Source organism: Vespa velutina, chromosome 17 (assembly GCF_912470025.1).
Source record: "Vespa velutina chromosome 17, iVesVel2.1, whole genome shotgun sequence".
In the NCBI taxonomy this organism is placed as follows: domain Eukaryota; kingdom Metazoa; phylum Arthropoda; class Insecta; order Hymenoptera; family Vespidae; genus Vespa; species Vespa velutina.
Genome location: NC_062204.1, coordinates 2,650,289 through 2,665,288, shown reverse-complemented (window position 1 = coordinate 2,665,288; position 15,000 = coordinate 2,650,289). Strand labels below are relative to the sequence as shown.

Sequence of the window (15,000 nt, the reverse complement as noted above, 5' to 3'; positions counted from 1 at the left end):
GATTGTGTGTGTGTATATATATGTATATATATATGTATATACACACATATATATATATATACACGTATAGATATAATATCATCGAGGGGAAAAGTAATATACTCGAAGGAAGAATATAAAGACAGAAGAAAAAAAAACCGAAAAAGACGAAAGAAAGTGAGTGAGTGAGAGATAGATAGTGAGAAAGAGAGAGAGAGAGAGAAAGAACGAGAAAGAGTGAGAGAGAGAGAGAAAAGACGACGAAGGCTTCTCGTCGTCCTCGTTCGTGAACGTTGGAAGTTTGTTTTCAGCCTTTCCGTCGGTCTCTCGCGCTTGCCGCGTTGCCAGATTTCCAAGCGACGAACCGTGTTCGTCGTGTCTCGTCGCGTACCGCCTCCCCCTCGCCGTTTTACTCCTCTTCACCCTCCTCCTCCCTCACATCATCACCATCATCATCATCATCATCATCATCATCAACAACAACCTCCTTCTTTCTTAAAAACTTGCGAAAACATTTTCGTGAGAAACTTTACGTGCGTGTTGAAAAACAGAATATATATATATATACACACACACATATATATATATATATATATGTATGTACGATTGGGATATACATTTAGTGAAAGGTATATATCGATGATATCGATTATCAAAGTCTGGCATTTTCTGGAAATTATTATTTGATTGTTTTTCGCGCGTGATTTTTGAGTGCCCGAAGAAAAAAGGAAAAAAGAGAGAAAAGACGAAGAAAACGAAGAAGAAGAAAAAAGAAACAGAAGAAGAGTTTCGCAAACGGCCGAGAGAGGAAGGAACGCGCGCGGCCATTATTCGAAATTCGGTTGGATCGCGCGTTCGTGCGACGTTGCCAGTGTGGTTTTTGTTAGAGAAGACCGGGCGGCGCGAGTATTTCAACGCGCTTTCGAGAGACACGACGATTCCAAGAAGGATAATCATCTCTCTTTCTCTCTTCTGTTGGGCGGTGGTGCGAGCAAGTAGACGACAGTAATACGATTAGAAAAGAAGTGAAAGAAGAAGAAGAAGAAGGAAAAGAAGAAAAAAGTGAGAGAGAGAGAGAGAGAGAGAGAGAGAGTACGGTTTCTTTATTTTTTTCTTTTTTGTTTGCCTCCCTCTTTTTATGTGTCCGGGTGAAAAGAATTTCGATTACGTCGGTTCGACGCGGGCTTTCGAACGACGACGTTTCGGAAGTGTTAACAGTAATTTCGTGAGAACGAATAGAAAGGGACAGATTACCACGTGATTCAGAGAGGGAAAAGAATACATTCTACGAAGTATATATATATATATATATACAGAGACACTACATACGCGATATTATATCGTGTCGTCGAGTAGAGAAAGAAAGAGAGAGAGAGAGAGAGAGCGACGTTGCCGCGCTCTAGAAAGAGCAACAACGAAATATGAGCGCACGAGTGTTGAATCCGGCTATGATGACGGAAATGAGTCGGAACATAGGGGGAGGGCGAACGGTGCCGAGCAGGGCAGCTCTTGCGCGCGTTAGAAGGGATCTCTTCGGTCCCGTCGACCATGCCGCGGCTCGTGCATTGGCCGAACGCGAGTTACGTGCACAATCGTTGCTCGACAACGAACGTTGGGGATTCGACTTTCACTTGGAAATACCGAAATCGAATTCCCGATACGAATGGGAGATCGTTACCGCTAATGACGTCGTACCGGAACCTTATGCACTACGTGGTATGCCGTATTTGAGGAAACACGCGCCTTCTACACCAAGAAAAAAACGAGATGAGAATGTGCAACAACAACAGCGATCATTGATTATCGCTAGTACTGGTGCTACTACTACTACTAGTACTACTACTATTACTACGACGTCTATTCCTCCCCAACGAACGTTGAATGGAACGACCAATGTGAAAGTAGCGGCGTTGGCAGCAACAACAGCAGGAGCAACAGCAGCTACTGCGGTCGTTGTCGTTGCTGATATTTCAGCGACGACGACGACAGCGACAACGACGACGATAGCAACATTGCCAACGACAGCAACAACAGATCCTTCTTCTCCCCCCTCTCTTCCTGCTATCGTTGCCAATGGAAAATCAAAGAAAACGACAACGATTGTTACTACTCCACAACGTGCCGAAGACAAATTGGTATCCGTTGTTCTTCCAACCGACGAACTTCTCGATGAGAATACCGATTCCGAAAGGACGCCACCTCAACGGGAACGATCAAGGATACCAGAGATCGGCGAAATTACGCCGAACGAGACCTCGTCCTACGATAATAATTCGTACGAGAGTCCTAGGAAAAAGAAGAAGTACTCGATCGAATCTAATAACACCAACAACACCAATAACACCACCCCTGTATTGCCGGCTAACACGAGGAAACAGTCGACGATTACCCGTAAGTTATCATAATTTTTCTTTTTTACATAATTAAGCATAAGAGATCGTTCTGATATTGAAATTTTCCTCTTTCTGTATATTTTTTTTTTTTTTTCCCCCTGACCAATGGCGTTCTCGCGTATTAATCATATATCGTGATTAATATCGTATATTAATTAAAAAAAATTCGCGTTAATAACGTGCTCATTATTAGGCCGAGCGAAGTATATAAATATATCCTATGTGTGTATGTTTTGCTTGACGAATGAAAAAAAAAGAACAAAAGTAAAAGGCGAATTATTTTCTACGTATATATGTATTGATCGGATCGATCGATCAATCGATCGATCGATCGGATCGCGTGTTCGTGTTTACGTTCTCACGCGAAAACAAGTCAGCCGTGAACGAAGAGAGGCAAAACAAAACAAAACGAAATATAACCACAAAAAAAAAAAAAAAAGAAATGAAAAAGAAAAGAAATCCGTCGTACTTACATCTGTGATATAGGATAAACGAACTTTCTCTCTCTCTCTCTCTCTCTCACTATTTATCTATCTATCTACTATCTATCTATCTATCTATCTATCTTTCTCTTTCTCTCTTCGTATAATCGTTTATATACTTCGCGTACGAGTGAACGAACGAAACCTTAAGGCATCGCGTCTCCTGCTTTAATTCGTAAGAGAAAATGGGATTTGTTAGAGGAAAAGAAAAAAAAAAAAAAAGAAAAGAAAAAGAACGATATTTATATTATACATATATTATCAAATATACTATAGTTTATTCTATGAAAGAGCAAGGGAGAGAGAAAGGAAGAGGAGAAATCAGGAAACGAAATTTTAATTAGGTTCGTTGCATCTCGTCTCTATCGAAACGACGACGAGTTATTCGTAAATTTGTGTATATACATGTGGTATGTGTGTGTATTTATGTATGTAATATGTATGTGTATATAAGATAAGATGGAATCTGACAAAATACATTTGAATAAGTTTTACTGGTTTTATGATCGACAAGTATTAATTCCTTAACGATAATCGTTAAATAATATCGATTAAATAGCACGATTATAAATATCTTCGTTTGTATATTCGAAAGAATAGAAATACTATTGAGGTTAGGATTCCGCGTACGACAAGTAGGAAGGAAAAAAAGGTATATAATAAAGAAATCCAAATTCGATATACATTTTGAATAAGTTTTATGATCGATTATGATTGATTAATTCATTAACTATAATCTATTAATAATATCGATTGAGATATTTGAAAGAATAGAAATATTTTTGAGGTTAGCTCGTGATCCAAGCGTTTAATGGAGAACTTTTATTTGAAAGAAATTAAGTCTGTTCTAACTTATTATTTTCTTATCGTATGAAATCACGTCATTTGGAAATAACTAAATTGAAAGAACGAGTGAGTGAGAGTGAGAGAGAAAGAGAGTGAGTGAGTGAGCGAGCGAGCGAGTGAGTGAGATAGTTTTGAAATACGCGCTTATTTCTTTTTATGAAGTGTATGAGAGAAAAAGAGAGAGGGAAATGTCTTTAACTCGGATAGTAGCAATCATGTGTGTTTCGCTTGGAGATCTTTCTTGATTATATAAATGCCGATTGCGTAACCTCGATCGGTGCTGGAATACGTTTGTTTTAAAAGCTTATTGCGTATAGAATAAAACGTGTATCATCTCCTTTATACCATGTAGACCCTTTTATCTATTTGTCTATCTATCTATTTATCTATCTTTATATATTTGGAAAGAGTGAAAAAGAGGGGAGAGAGAGAGAGAGAAAGAGAGAGAGAGAGACTGACTTCGATTAAAGATCATGGAAATAAAGGAAAGAGAATATAAGAATACAAATGAAAGAAAGAGAGAGAGAGAAAGAAAATAAGATAAAAACAGAGTCGGCGAACGGAGCTTCGATTTTCGCGCCTCTAATCTATTCGAAACGACGCGCGTATCTTTTATGATTAAAAGCAAGGTTCAAAGGCGAAATAGTTTTGTTTATATCGTTGCACGTTTTACATAAATATATACGTATGTACATCTACATACATATCAATTTCGTAACTTTTGCATCGTTTAGATGTGTATAACTATAATTGTGCATGTATATAAATTTTTTTTTTTTACATTTGTCCTTTCTCTCTTAAGTAGTTTTAATATTATTATTATTATTATTATTATTTTTTTTTTTATTTTTTTCTTATTTTCTCTTATTTATATTTTTATTTTCTTTTATATTTAATAATCGTTGAATTAAAATCGAAATTAACAGGGATCGATATAAGCCATTCGTAATGCGATATTATATTTTGTTTCGAATTTTGCGTTTCATTTTCTCCACCTCTTACTCTTCTCTTCCATCTCTCTCTCTCTACTCTTTCCCGATACATTTTTCCAATGGATTAGCCATATTTTTTTTTTCTTTTTCTTTTTTTTTTTTGCTCGCGAGATAAAACATTGCAGCCTAGGTCAATCTAATCCAGCGGTCGACAAGGTCGTCCCAATTTATGTAATTACGCAAGTCAACCGGTAATAATGAGAAATTGCAGTCGGGTTTCTTTCGTTGTTCTCTCTTTCGTTCACGCATATATTGCGAAAGATACACATAGATTATATACAATATATAATATATATATATATATATATATATATATATATATTATATGCATATTGTTTTGCGTTATGCATGTGTATGTATGTGTATGTATATATATATATATATATATATATATATATATATATATATATACATGTATGTAATATTCTACATGCAGTTTTTTATTTCATATAAATGTGGAAATACACATCGTGAGAGAGAGAGAGAGAGAGAGAGAGAGAGAGAGAGAGAGAGAGAGAGAGAGAGAGAGAGAATTATGTAAGGTTTTTTTTTTTTTTTTCCTGTTATTCTTTTATCCTTCCATTTTTCTTTTTATTTATTTATTTATTTTTTATATCATGATTTAATCGGAAAGAGTTTAGATAAAAAAGGAGGTACTTCTATTTCTCCGACGGAAAAGTTTTGTTGACGATTATGGCCGTGCCTATATCTGCATCCTGCTGTATTGGTTAATGCGATAAAGTTAAAAATAGATATCGGTTAAATATTTATTTATTTTTTTTTTTTTTTTTGGTGGAGGGGAGGTTTTTTTTATTTTCTTTTTTCGCGGATAAGCAACGAGCATCATTGTCTAAGACAAAAAAAAGGCAGAGAGAGAGAGAGAGAGAGAGAGAGAGAGAGAGAGAGAGAGAGAGAGAGAGAGAGAGAGAGAGAGAGAGAGAGAGAAAATAAAAATAAATTCATAAAAAATATTTGACTTTCAAATTCATAAAAAATATCGCGCCATTTTGTTTTGTATCATTCTATAAGCAGATAATTAATTTATTATAATTTCTTTCTCTTCGTCCTTTTTTTTTTCTTTTTTTTTTCCTTTTTTTTCATATTTCTTCTTCTGTTATAATTAAATTCTCGAAGGTATTCAATATAAAAGAAATAAATTCTAATCTAATCAAGATCTATCTATCGATCTATCTCGATCTATCTAATCGTAGGAACAATGAAATACTTTGGTGACAGAACAACGACTTTGATACGGAATAAAAAAATCCGTTTTTTTTTTTTTTTTCTAATTTTTTTTTTTTTTTTTTTTTTTTTTTTTTTGAATTTCCCGCGTTATCTCGACATTATTATTTTCGTGATCATTGACGATAATAATGACAACGCATTGCAACTAACGTTATCGAGTTTGTTGGAATACATTTTCTTTTTCTTTTTTTTTTTTTTTTTTTTTTTCTTTTTTTTTTCCTTTTTTTTTTTTTTTTTAAATGAGAGAGAGAAATAAAGAAGAAGAGTAACAACAACGTTGGCCTTTCGTCGCACGTGCAAAATAACGCACGTGGTTTCAAGGTTGACTAATATTGCCGGTCTGGTGACGCATTTATCTGTAAGAGAATTAGTCACTAAATCTAGTTTTTTTTTTTTCTCTCATATAGAATTTATCGGTTACATTCATCATAGCTTTTTCTTTGATATGCATGCATAATTTTGTATCTGTTGATTTTTGATTAATGAAAGTCAGATCGGTAATATAATATTTCTTTAATTAATTAATACTATTAAATGAAGAATTATTTGTTTCTTTTTAATTTGTATTTATTAAAAAAAAAAAAATAATAATAATAAAAAAAAAAAAACAATTTTCTACTTCAAAAATCTTTAATCTTATTAAAAAGTTAAAATGTTTCGATGTGTCGTATCTTTGTAGATTTGTTTTGTTTTGGAAAATGAAAAATTTAATGAAAATCTAATATTATTTATCATTGTCAATAGGATTACGGCCATTTTGTCCCTTTTTGACTTGTATAATTTTCCTCACGGTCTAATTCTCTCCCGTTTTCTTCTATTTATTATTCGATCGTGCAAACCACCCACGCGACGTGACTATTTCTGGATGTGACTCCGCCGTCATCTCCGTTATCGTTGTCGTTGTCGTCGTTGTTATTGTCGTCGTCGTCGTCGTCGTTGTCGTTGTCGTCGTCGTCGTCGTTGCTTTGTCGCGAGTGGTCCAGCGTACGCGATGACAACGAGTCTCTGCTCTCCACTGTGTTTATATTTTTGCGTTGCACCGCGGGATGCCGACGCCATTTTTGTTCGCGCGCCAACGATATGCAACGAACTTCATACGTATGAATTGTGTCATCATCCTACGTAGTCCAAAAAAAAATTCTTTTTTTTTTCTTTTTTTTTTTTTCTTCTTTCTTTTTTGTACAAAGTTCCTAACGATTTATATGTAAAAATTTTTAATTAAATCGGTACGTGTGGTTTTTTTTTTATACATATATGTACATATAAGTATATATTTGTATATATTTATATGTATATATTTTAATATTTATATATGTATATATATATATATATATATATATATATATATATATTTAATTTTTAAGATTATATCACAATCGACATCTATCGTCGATTCCCGGCAACTTTAACAAATTAATTAAATATCATACGAGTATGAACAAAAAAAAAAATCAATTAATAATATAATTGATGGTAATTAATAATAAGTTGAAATTATTGTTAATAATTTAGTTTGTTTCGAGGAGGAATAAGAAAAAATCGAATAAATAATTGTTAAAACGCAAGTGGATAATTCAACGATTAGAAAAGAAGGTCGCATTGTAACGAATACGTTTACGGTAGAACGAGCATAGGTTAGTAACGTATTTTGCTTTCTCTCTTTCTCTCTCTTTACGCACACACGTAGTGCACACGTATATAATATAATCTATAATACATAAATGCACGCATACAGTGGGGTCTCGAACGATTTTTGTAACGTACTTTATTAATGAGCCGAGCGGCAGTCAGCTGTAGAGACCCATATGGGATTTTCGTGCCACCCCCGTATAGGTTAACATAACCTCTCTACCTTCCCCATTTTCTCAAAGTCTACCTTACCAGTACTCTGTCTTTTCTACACCTTTTGTTCTCGAAACGATGTGCGTGTACAGCCGTCTGCATTGTATACACACACAGACACACACATATATATATCTATATGTATGTTTGTAACTCCGTATGGGGGTATCAGCTGTGCTCACAATCGTGACGCAGAGCTAGGGGGTGAGCATAGGCACCGATCCCCACAGAAGAGACTCGTCATCGTCGTCGGCATTTTAAATCAGTATCGTCGACGATGCACTCGGCACCCTTCCCTTTTTCTCTCCCCTTCCCCAACCCTCTTCTTTGTGTCTTTCTATATATGTATATATAAACGACCCGCATATGCTCACTCGAGCCGTCCGATTTCGAATTTGTTACGATGAATCAGATTTACCGGTTGCCAATGATCACGATTATTATTTTTATCATTATCATTATCATTATCATTATCGTTATCGTCGTACGACTCTGGTCGTACTTGGCTGAATCGATAATCGATTCGAGATTAAAAACTTGGAGGTTATGTTTCGCGATTTTCATCGGTAAACCTATTATAAAGCATTTTAGATTTTATTGTGTTTAATTGATTGAAAATTAATTTGTCATTATTAAATGTCGTTGATTTCTTTTTGTTGTATTTGAAAAAAGAAAAAAAAAAAAGAAACAAAGAAAGAGAGATCAGATCAGATAAGAGAATAAAAACGAAAATTAAGATATTCTAAAGATAATTTTAGGTTAGAAATTTTTATATTAATTTTGAATATATCTCTTATCTTTGAGATATAACGACTTAACGTAATCATTTATAGACGATGAACGATATTAAATAATATGACTGACTGTCGTTGGAAAGTTTTGTTAACGATCGTTCGACATTTATCGAATCAGACCGCCAATAATGCTGCGTCGAGGTCCTTCGCGTCACGTGACCTTAGAGCCATTTCAAATTTCAATCATATATAATTTAAAAAAAAATAAATTAAAATATATTCACACTGTCTGTCGTTTCCCAGCCTGTCCGATAAGTTATTAAAATTCGTAGAATTGACTTTTTTTTTTTTTTTTTTTTTTTTTTTTTATCAAATTATTATTCAATATTCAAGGTTTTCAAAATATCCGTGTAAAAATTTTGTAAATAATTCGAAAACATATCAATCTTCTTCTATCCCTCGTCGTCCTTTTTTCTTCTTTATCTTTTTTTCTTTTTTTTTTTTTTTTTTTTTTTTTTTTAATGTATATATATATAAAAAAAAAAAAAAAAAAAAAATCGTGTCTTGTAAGGAAATCGAGGGACTTCACAATAACGTAATTCGAGCGTGTATCCTGTTTACATGACGTCCGGTGAAACATACTACATATGTATAATCTATATAATGAACGTGAAAGAGAGGAAGAAAAATATTGCGGTGGTGATGAGGTTGGTTGGTGAGGCAAAGGGAAGGAAGGAAATGAAGACTAGTAATAGAAGTTCGATAGCCTTTCTCGAATCGATTTATCTCGGGGAAGAACATTGCGAGTTCTTTTCTCCTTCCTCTTCTTCATCTTCTTCCTATTTTTTTCTCTTTCTTTTTCTTCCTTTCATTTTTTTCCCTTTTTTTTCTTCCTTTTTTCTTTTCATTCTTTCTTTTTCTTTTTTTTTTTTTTTTTTTTTTTCTTTTTCTTTTTTTTTTTCTTGGAATCATGTTCGTCCAATTGCGGTAAAGAGTTGCGGTAATTTCTTGATAACTTGATAAGCATTTTCCTTTCAATATTACTCTTTAATGTTATTTAAAAATGCAACGCGATGCAAGGAAGATGCAAGAATAATATTACGTTTGATTGTTTTTTTTTTTTTTTTACTGTGAAAAAATTAATAAGAAACATTAGGAAAAAGTCTTTGTTAGATTGAAATTATTTTTTCGTAGAGATTTCATACGAATATATATTAATAATAATAAATAAATTAATATTTGTAGTATATAGTACAATTAACTATACTATATTTTATATTCTCGTTACTATACATCTTAATATAAGGTATAATATAATATATAGAAATTATTAATATTATACAGAGTATACATTATATCGTTTAGTATAATATACAAATTAATATAATAATTATATTATACTAACAACAATAATATTATTATAAATTATAATGAATTGTATTTTATAAAAAAAAAAAAAAAAAAAAAAAAAAACATTTCGTATCATTCCTCATATTATAATATATCGTATAATCAAAATAATTATATATATATATATCACTTACACACGTACACGAAGAGAGGAAAAATACATAATGTAGTGTCAGATTTTATATATATATATATTTATTTATATAAAAGATAAATATCTAAAAAGGAATCGACGCGTGTTCGATTGATAATGATCGTGTCGTGAAATAAATAATCATCTTTTTCGATTCGTACGAGACTCCATGGACGACACGCGTGTGCAATGGGAATGGGAGGAGAGGAGGGTGAGGGATGTATTTGGATAGGTAGATAGGGTGATATAGGAAAGAGGGGTGGCTCTGTGGGAACGTCAAAGGGTGGTAAAACGAGAAAGTCCGACTGCCATTGACGTTCCTATCGTAGCCATAATTCTTGTCACGTGTCACGAACAACAGTGATGAACGTGAGGTAGACACAGTGCCCTAACACATTTGGTACGGCAAAGGGAAAGGTTCATGGGGGGTGGGAGAGGGCGAGTGAAGGGTGGTTTTAAAAGGGTCTTCTGCGTTCTCCGATCTATAATAAATCGGCTTTGAGGGGGAGACAGATGTATCGATTTTTCCTATGGAAATTTTGCCAAATGTTATTTAGAAAGAGAAAGAGAGAGAGAGAGGGAGAAAGAGAGAGAGAGAGAAAGAGAGATATGATGGGGAGGAAGAGAGTGTGGGGAGGGAAGTTTGATGAGATCTTATAGTCAGTCTCTTTTTGTGGTTGCAACGAGCTAATCTACGTTGCAGCATGAGTCATTGTAGGAAACTTTGCTTTCTTTCTCTCTCTGTCTTTCCCTACCCCCTCTCTCTCTCTTTCCGTCGTTCTTACCGTGATATTATTTTTTTTTTTCTTTTTTCCTTTTTTTTCCCTCTTCGTTTCCTTTTTCATCTTATTACTTCTTTGTTCGCTCGTATTTTTCTTTCCTCGATGCTGGGATTCTTTCCTTTTTCTTCTCTCTTTCTTCTTTATTACTCCCCTCTTTTTTTATTTTTTTCTTTTTTTCTTTTTTTTTTTTTTTTTTTTTTTTTTTTTTTTTTTTTTTTTCAAATATTCGAATTTTTTCTTATCGCTATAATTTGATAATATATTACATAAATGTTTGTTGGATTTTTTTTCTCTCTTTTTTTTTTTTTCTTTTTTTTTCTTTTTTTTTTCTTCCCTTATCTATTAGATCGACGAAGTATTGGGCTGTCCGGAAAATTCGTGTCGATTTGTGGTAGGTAACGTAATGACAAAATTGGCACGAACTTTTCGGACAACCGTAATATAAATATTTATTTGATTTGCATTTTCTTCTTTTTCTCTTTCTCTCTATTTTAAATCCATGAAATGTAAATTTTTATTCGATGTCTTTTTCTTTCTTTTTTCGTAACGTGTGTAGTTCGACGAAATTGCAGATACAAAATAATTATAATATAAGAATATTATATATATATATATATATATGTGTATAAAAAAAACTAATCTAATATACCAAAGTATCTCCTTCTTCGATATTTATTTTCTTTCTTTTTTTTTTCTCCTTTTGGTTTCTTCTTCTTTATCGCAGAGATTTGTTGTATGTGCATTTAACAGACGAGTTAAGTTCATAGGCCGATATCGTGCAGGAGGGCGAGGTCAAGTTTTGTGGCTGCGTTTTAGCGATTAGAAGAAAAAAAAGAAAGAGAGGGAGAGAGAGAGAGAGAGAGAGAGAGAGAGAGAGAGAGAGAGAAATAAAAAAAGAAAGAAGGAGAAAAAGAACAGTCGTAACTCTTTCGAGATAACTGCGTCGTCAGACGACGACGACGTTAACGTTATCGTCATCGTCCATATGGTAACATTCCTATTACAAACGGTATATGTTCACTTTCCTCGTCCGTTTTTACGCCATCGCTGATGATTTCAACACTTTGAACGATCTCATTTAACTTCTAATTAATTAATCATACCATATATACATAAACATACTTTGAATTAATTATTGTATTGATCAATTAGTCACCTAATTCAAAGTTAATTGCAACAATGTACGGGGACAAATATAGGGTGGACGAAAAAGTTGTTAAAATTATTTTAAACGAACAATTGAGCTTCGTTTGACCAATCTTTTTTTTTTTTTTTTTTTCTTTTTTTTTTTTTTTGGAATCTGTTAAAAATTTTTGGTCCACCACGTTAGGAGAAAAAGAAAAAATACAATAATTATTATGGGAACAGACGGAAGATTATATTTCTATTTTTCTGATTTGTTTGATTACAGACTTCATGAAGAGCCGTAAACGTAGCCTAAACGGTAGCACGAAGGGCGTAATAGAACCACCGGAAAAGGTTGCACGTAATGCTGGACAAATACGCAGCTAAAGAGCCTTCGGCATTCTCCTTCAGCCTCGCCATTAATTTTCTTCCAGTTTCCTTCGATGGACCAGAACAATATATCCACTTGTAATAAATAAATTTGTAAACAACGGCAATTTGCGAAACGATTTGAAGAAATACGTGAATGAGAACAAAACATTGAGAAAAAGAAAAACGGGAACAACAATTAACAACCACAACAATAACAATAATAATAATAATAATAATAATAATAATAATAATTAGAATCATAATCAGTATCATAAAAGAACTCATTTCGTTCTTTAAGGTGAGAAAATAATTAGAAATTATTGAAATTATAATTTTAAGATATTGAAAGGTATTGAAGATAGTTAAGATAAGATAAGATTAAGATGAAGTTGAAGATGAAGATGAAGATGAAGATGAAGATGAAGGGACATACACATACACTTGAAGAAAAAGTTAAATTAGGGCGAGGTCCTTTAGGCTGTGCCATTCTCACATAGATTTTATCCCTAGCCCACGAATACGTCGGCAAAAAGAAGAAAGTAATGACAAAGACGAAAAAAAACAAACAAACAAACAAATATAAAATACGAACACATAAAAACGAAACGAACACGCGAAAAATTAGTAAACGAAATTAATATATATATATATACATATATATATATATATATATATATATATATATATATAATTATTTTTCCTCTTAATTGTTTATTTTTCTTTTTCAATTTTTTTTTAAAAAGAACTTTTATTCCCCATAATCAAAGTACCACCGTAATGTATAGTTTTTCTTTTTTTTTTCTCGCGTTCGTGGGGTTTGTATACAATTATGATATCCTCCGAGTAAGAAAAAGATTATAGTTAGCATCTTAAGACAGCTAGTAAATAGTATCGACAATATCGGTAGCAACAGCAGCAGCAACAACATAATATATAAATTTATATATATATATATATATATATATATATATATATATATTTATATAAAGAAAGAGACGACGACTTTCGATGAAAAAAAAAAAAAATTAAACAAGATATATAAAAGGAGGGAGTGATTTATTTTGTCAAGGTCGTCGATATTTTTTTATCATTCACATGGGCTTTTTTTTGCATAAGTGTTTAAGTAGATTAATAACTACGATTCGGTCATATATATATGTATATGTATGTCTATATCTATATGTATATGTACATGGAATGACGAGGATGTTGATCACGCCGATGTTAACAATAATGATGATGAATAGTGATTAAACTTATAATGATGAGATATGGCAATGGTAATGGCAATGGTGATGATAATGATGAACATGATGATGATGATGATGATGATGATGATGATGATGATGATAGTGATGATAATGATGATGGTGGGTAACAGCTAGCTTTGAAAGGATGATTAAGGAATGAAAAAAAAAACAAACAAACAAACAATTAGTATAAGAGTGCTCTTTTTGTCGAAATTAATTATTATTGTAATATATTCTACACACACACACACACACATATATATATATATATATATATATATATATATATATATATATATATATATATATGTATATATATATATTTTTTTTTTCTTTTCTTTTCTTTTCTTCGTCTCGGACATAAACGAAAGATCATTGATAAATTAAGATTAAGAGTTAAATGTTTGTGTGATGTTTGTTTATGAGAGCAAATTAAAAAAAAAAAACAAAAACAAAACGAAAATGAATGAATGAATGATCGAATGAATGAACGTAACGAACGAACGAATGAATGAATGAATTTTGAATTAGGTTTTGTGTATTAGAGTATGATTTAAGGTATGTTTGTTTGTGTTCTAGATTAATATTATAGGAATTAGATATTGAAAAATAAGATTTAAGTTTAGAGAGAAAGAGAGAGAGAGAGAGAGAGAGAGAGAGAGAGAGAGAGAGAGAGAGAGAGAGAGGTACATGGAATTTTCATTGTATTACATATATATACCTATGTCGGTAGTATATTTTTCTATATATACATATATGTGTGCGCGCAATTTGTGTGTATGCGTGTGTGTATGTGTGTTTATGTTTGTATGTATTAGGAAGGAAAGAAGCAATTTAGGCTGGTCTCTGAGAATTTTTCTAAGTCTTCTTACTCGGTCGTCCTACATTCCACGAACGTTCGATGACCTTTCTTAACCTCCTCGAAGGTTCGTGGAACTTAACGTGCTCGTGCGGGTAATCTCTTAAAACAAAGACAAAGAGAAGGAGGGAGGAGGAGGAGGAGGAGGAGGAGGAGGAGGAGGAGGAGGAAGAAGGAGGAGGAAAAAAAACAATTAAAAAAAAAAAAGAAGAAGAAGAGAGAGGGAAGAAAAGGAAAAAAGAAAGAAAGTAAAAGAAAAAAAAAGAAAAGAAGAAGAATAAGCTTGTACGTAATACTAATCGCGTTAATTTCGATTCTATTGTTCGAAATTAATGCGAATGGGATTTTACGCACATTTCTGGGAGAAAATTTGGACGGCGTGATTTGATGACAGACAGCCGATAAATATATTCACAACGATAATTTTGCGAACTTATAGGAAATGGATTTATATTTTGGGGCTATCTCAGTCGCATCTCGTTACCATGTAATTATTTCTTCTTTTCTTTTCTTTCTTCTCTTTTCTTTTTCTTTTCTCTCTTTTTTTTTTTCTTTT

The 15,000-nt window shown here is 32.7% G+C and overlaps 1 protein-coding gene across 1 annotated transcript in view; it reads left to right on the top strand.

Annotated features, from left to right (window-relative positions):
• LOC124955096 (mucin-5AC-like) overlaps window positions 1-14,271 on the top strand; it is a 15,315-nt gene extending 1,044 nt beyond the window's left edge. Inside the window, exons 1-2 of the mRNA XM_047509003.1 lie at window positions 1-2,370; window positions 12,250-14,271. The exon at window positions 1-2,370 is cut by the window's left edge and continues 1,044 nt beyond it. Coding sequence (XP_047364959.1) covers window positions 1,401-2,370; window positions 12,250-12,350 — 1,071 coding nt within the window. The 5' untranslated portion in view covers window positions 1-1,400 and the 3' untranslated portion in view covers window positions 12,351-14,271. The remainder of the gene's footprint in view (window positions 2,371-12,249) is intronic.
• The last annotated feature ends 729 nt before the right edge of the window (window positions 14,272-15,000 follow it).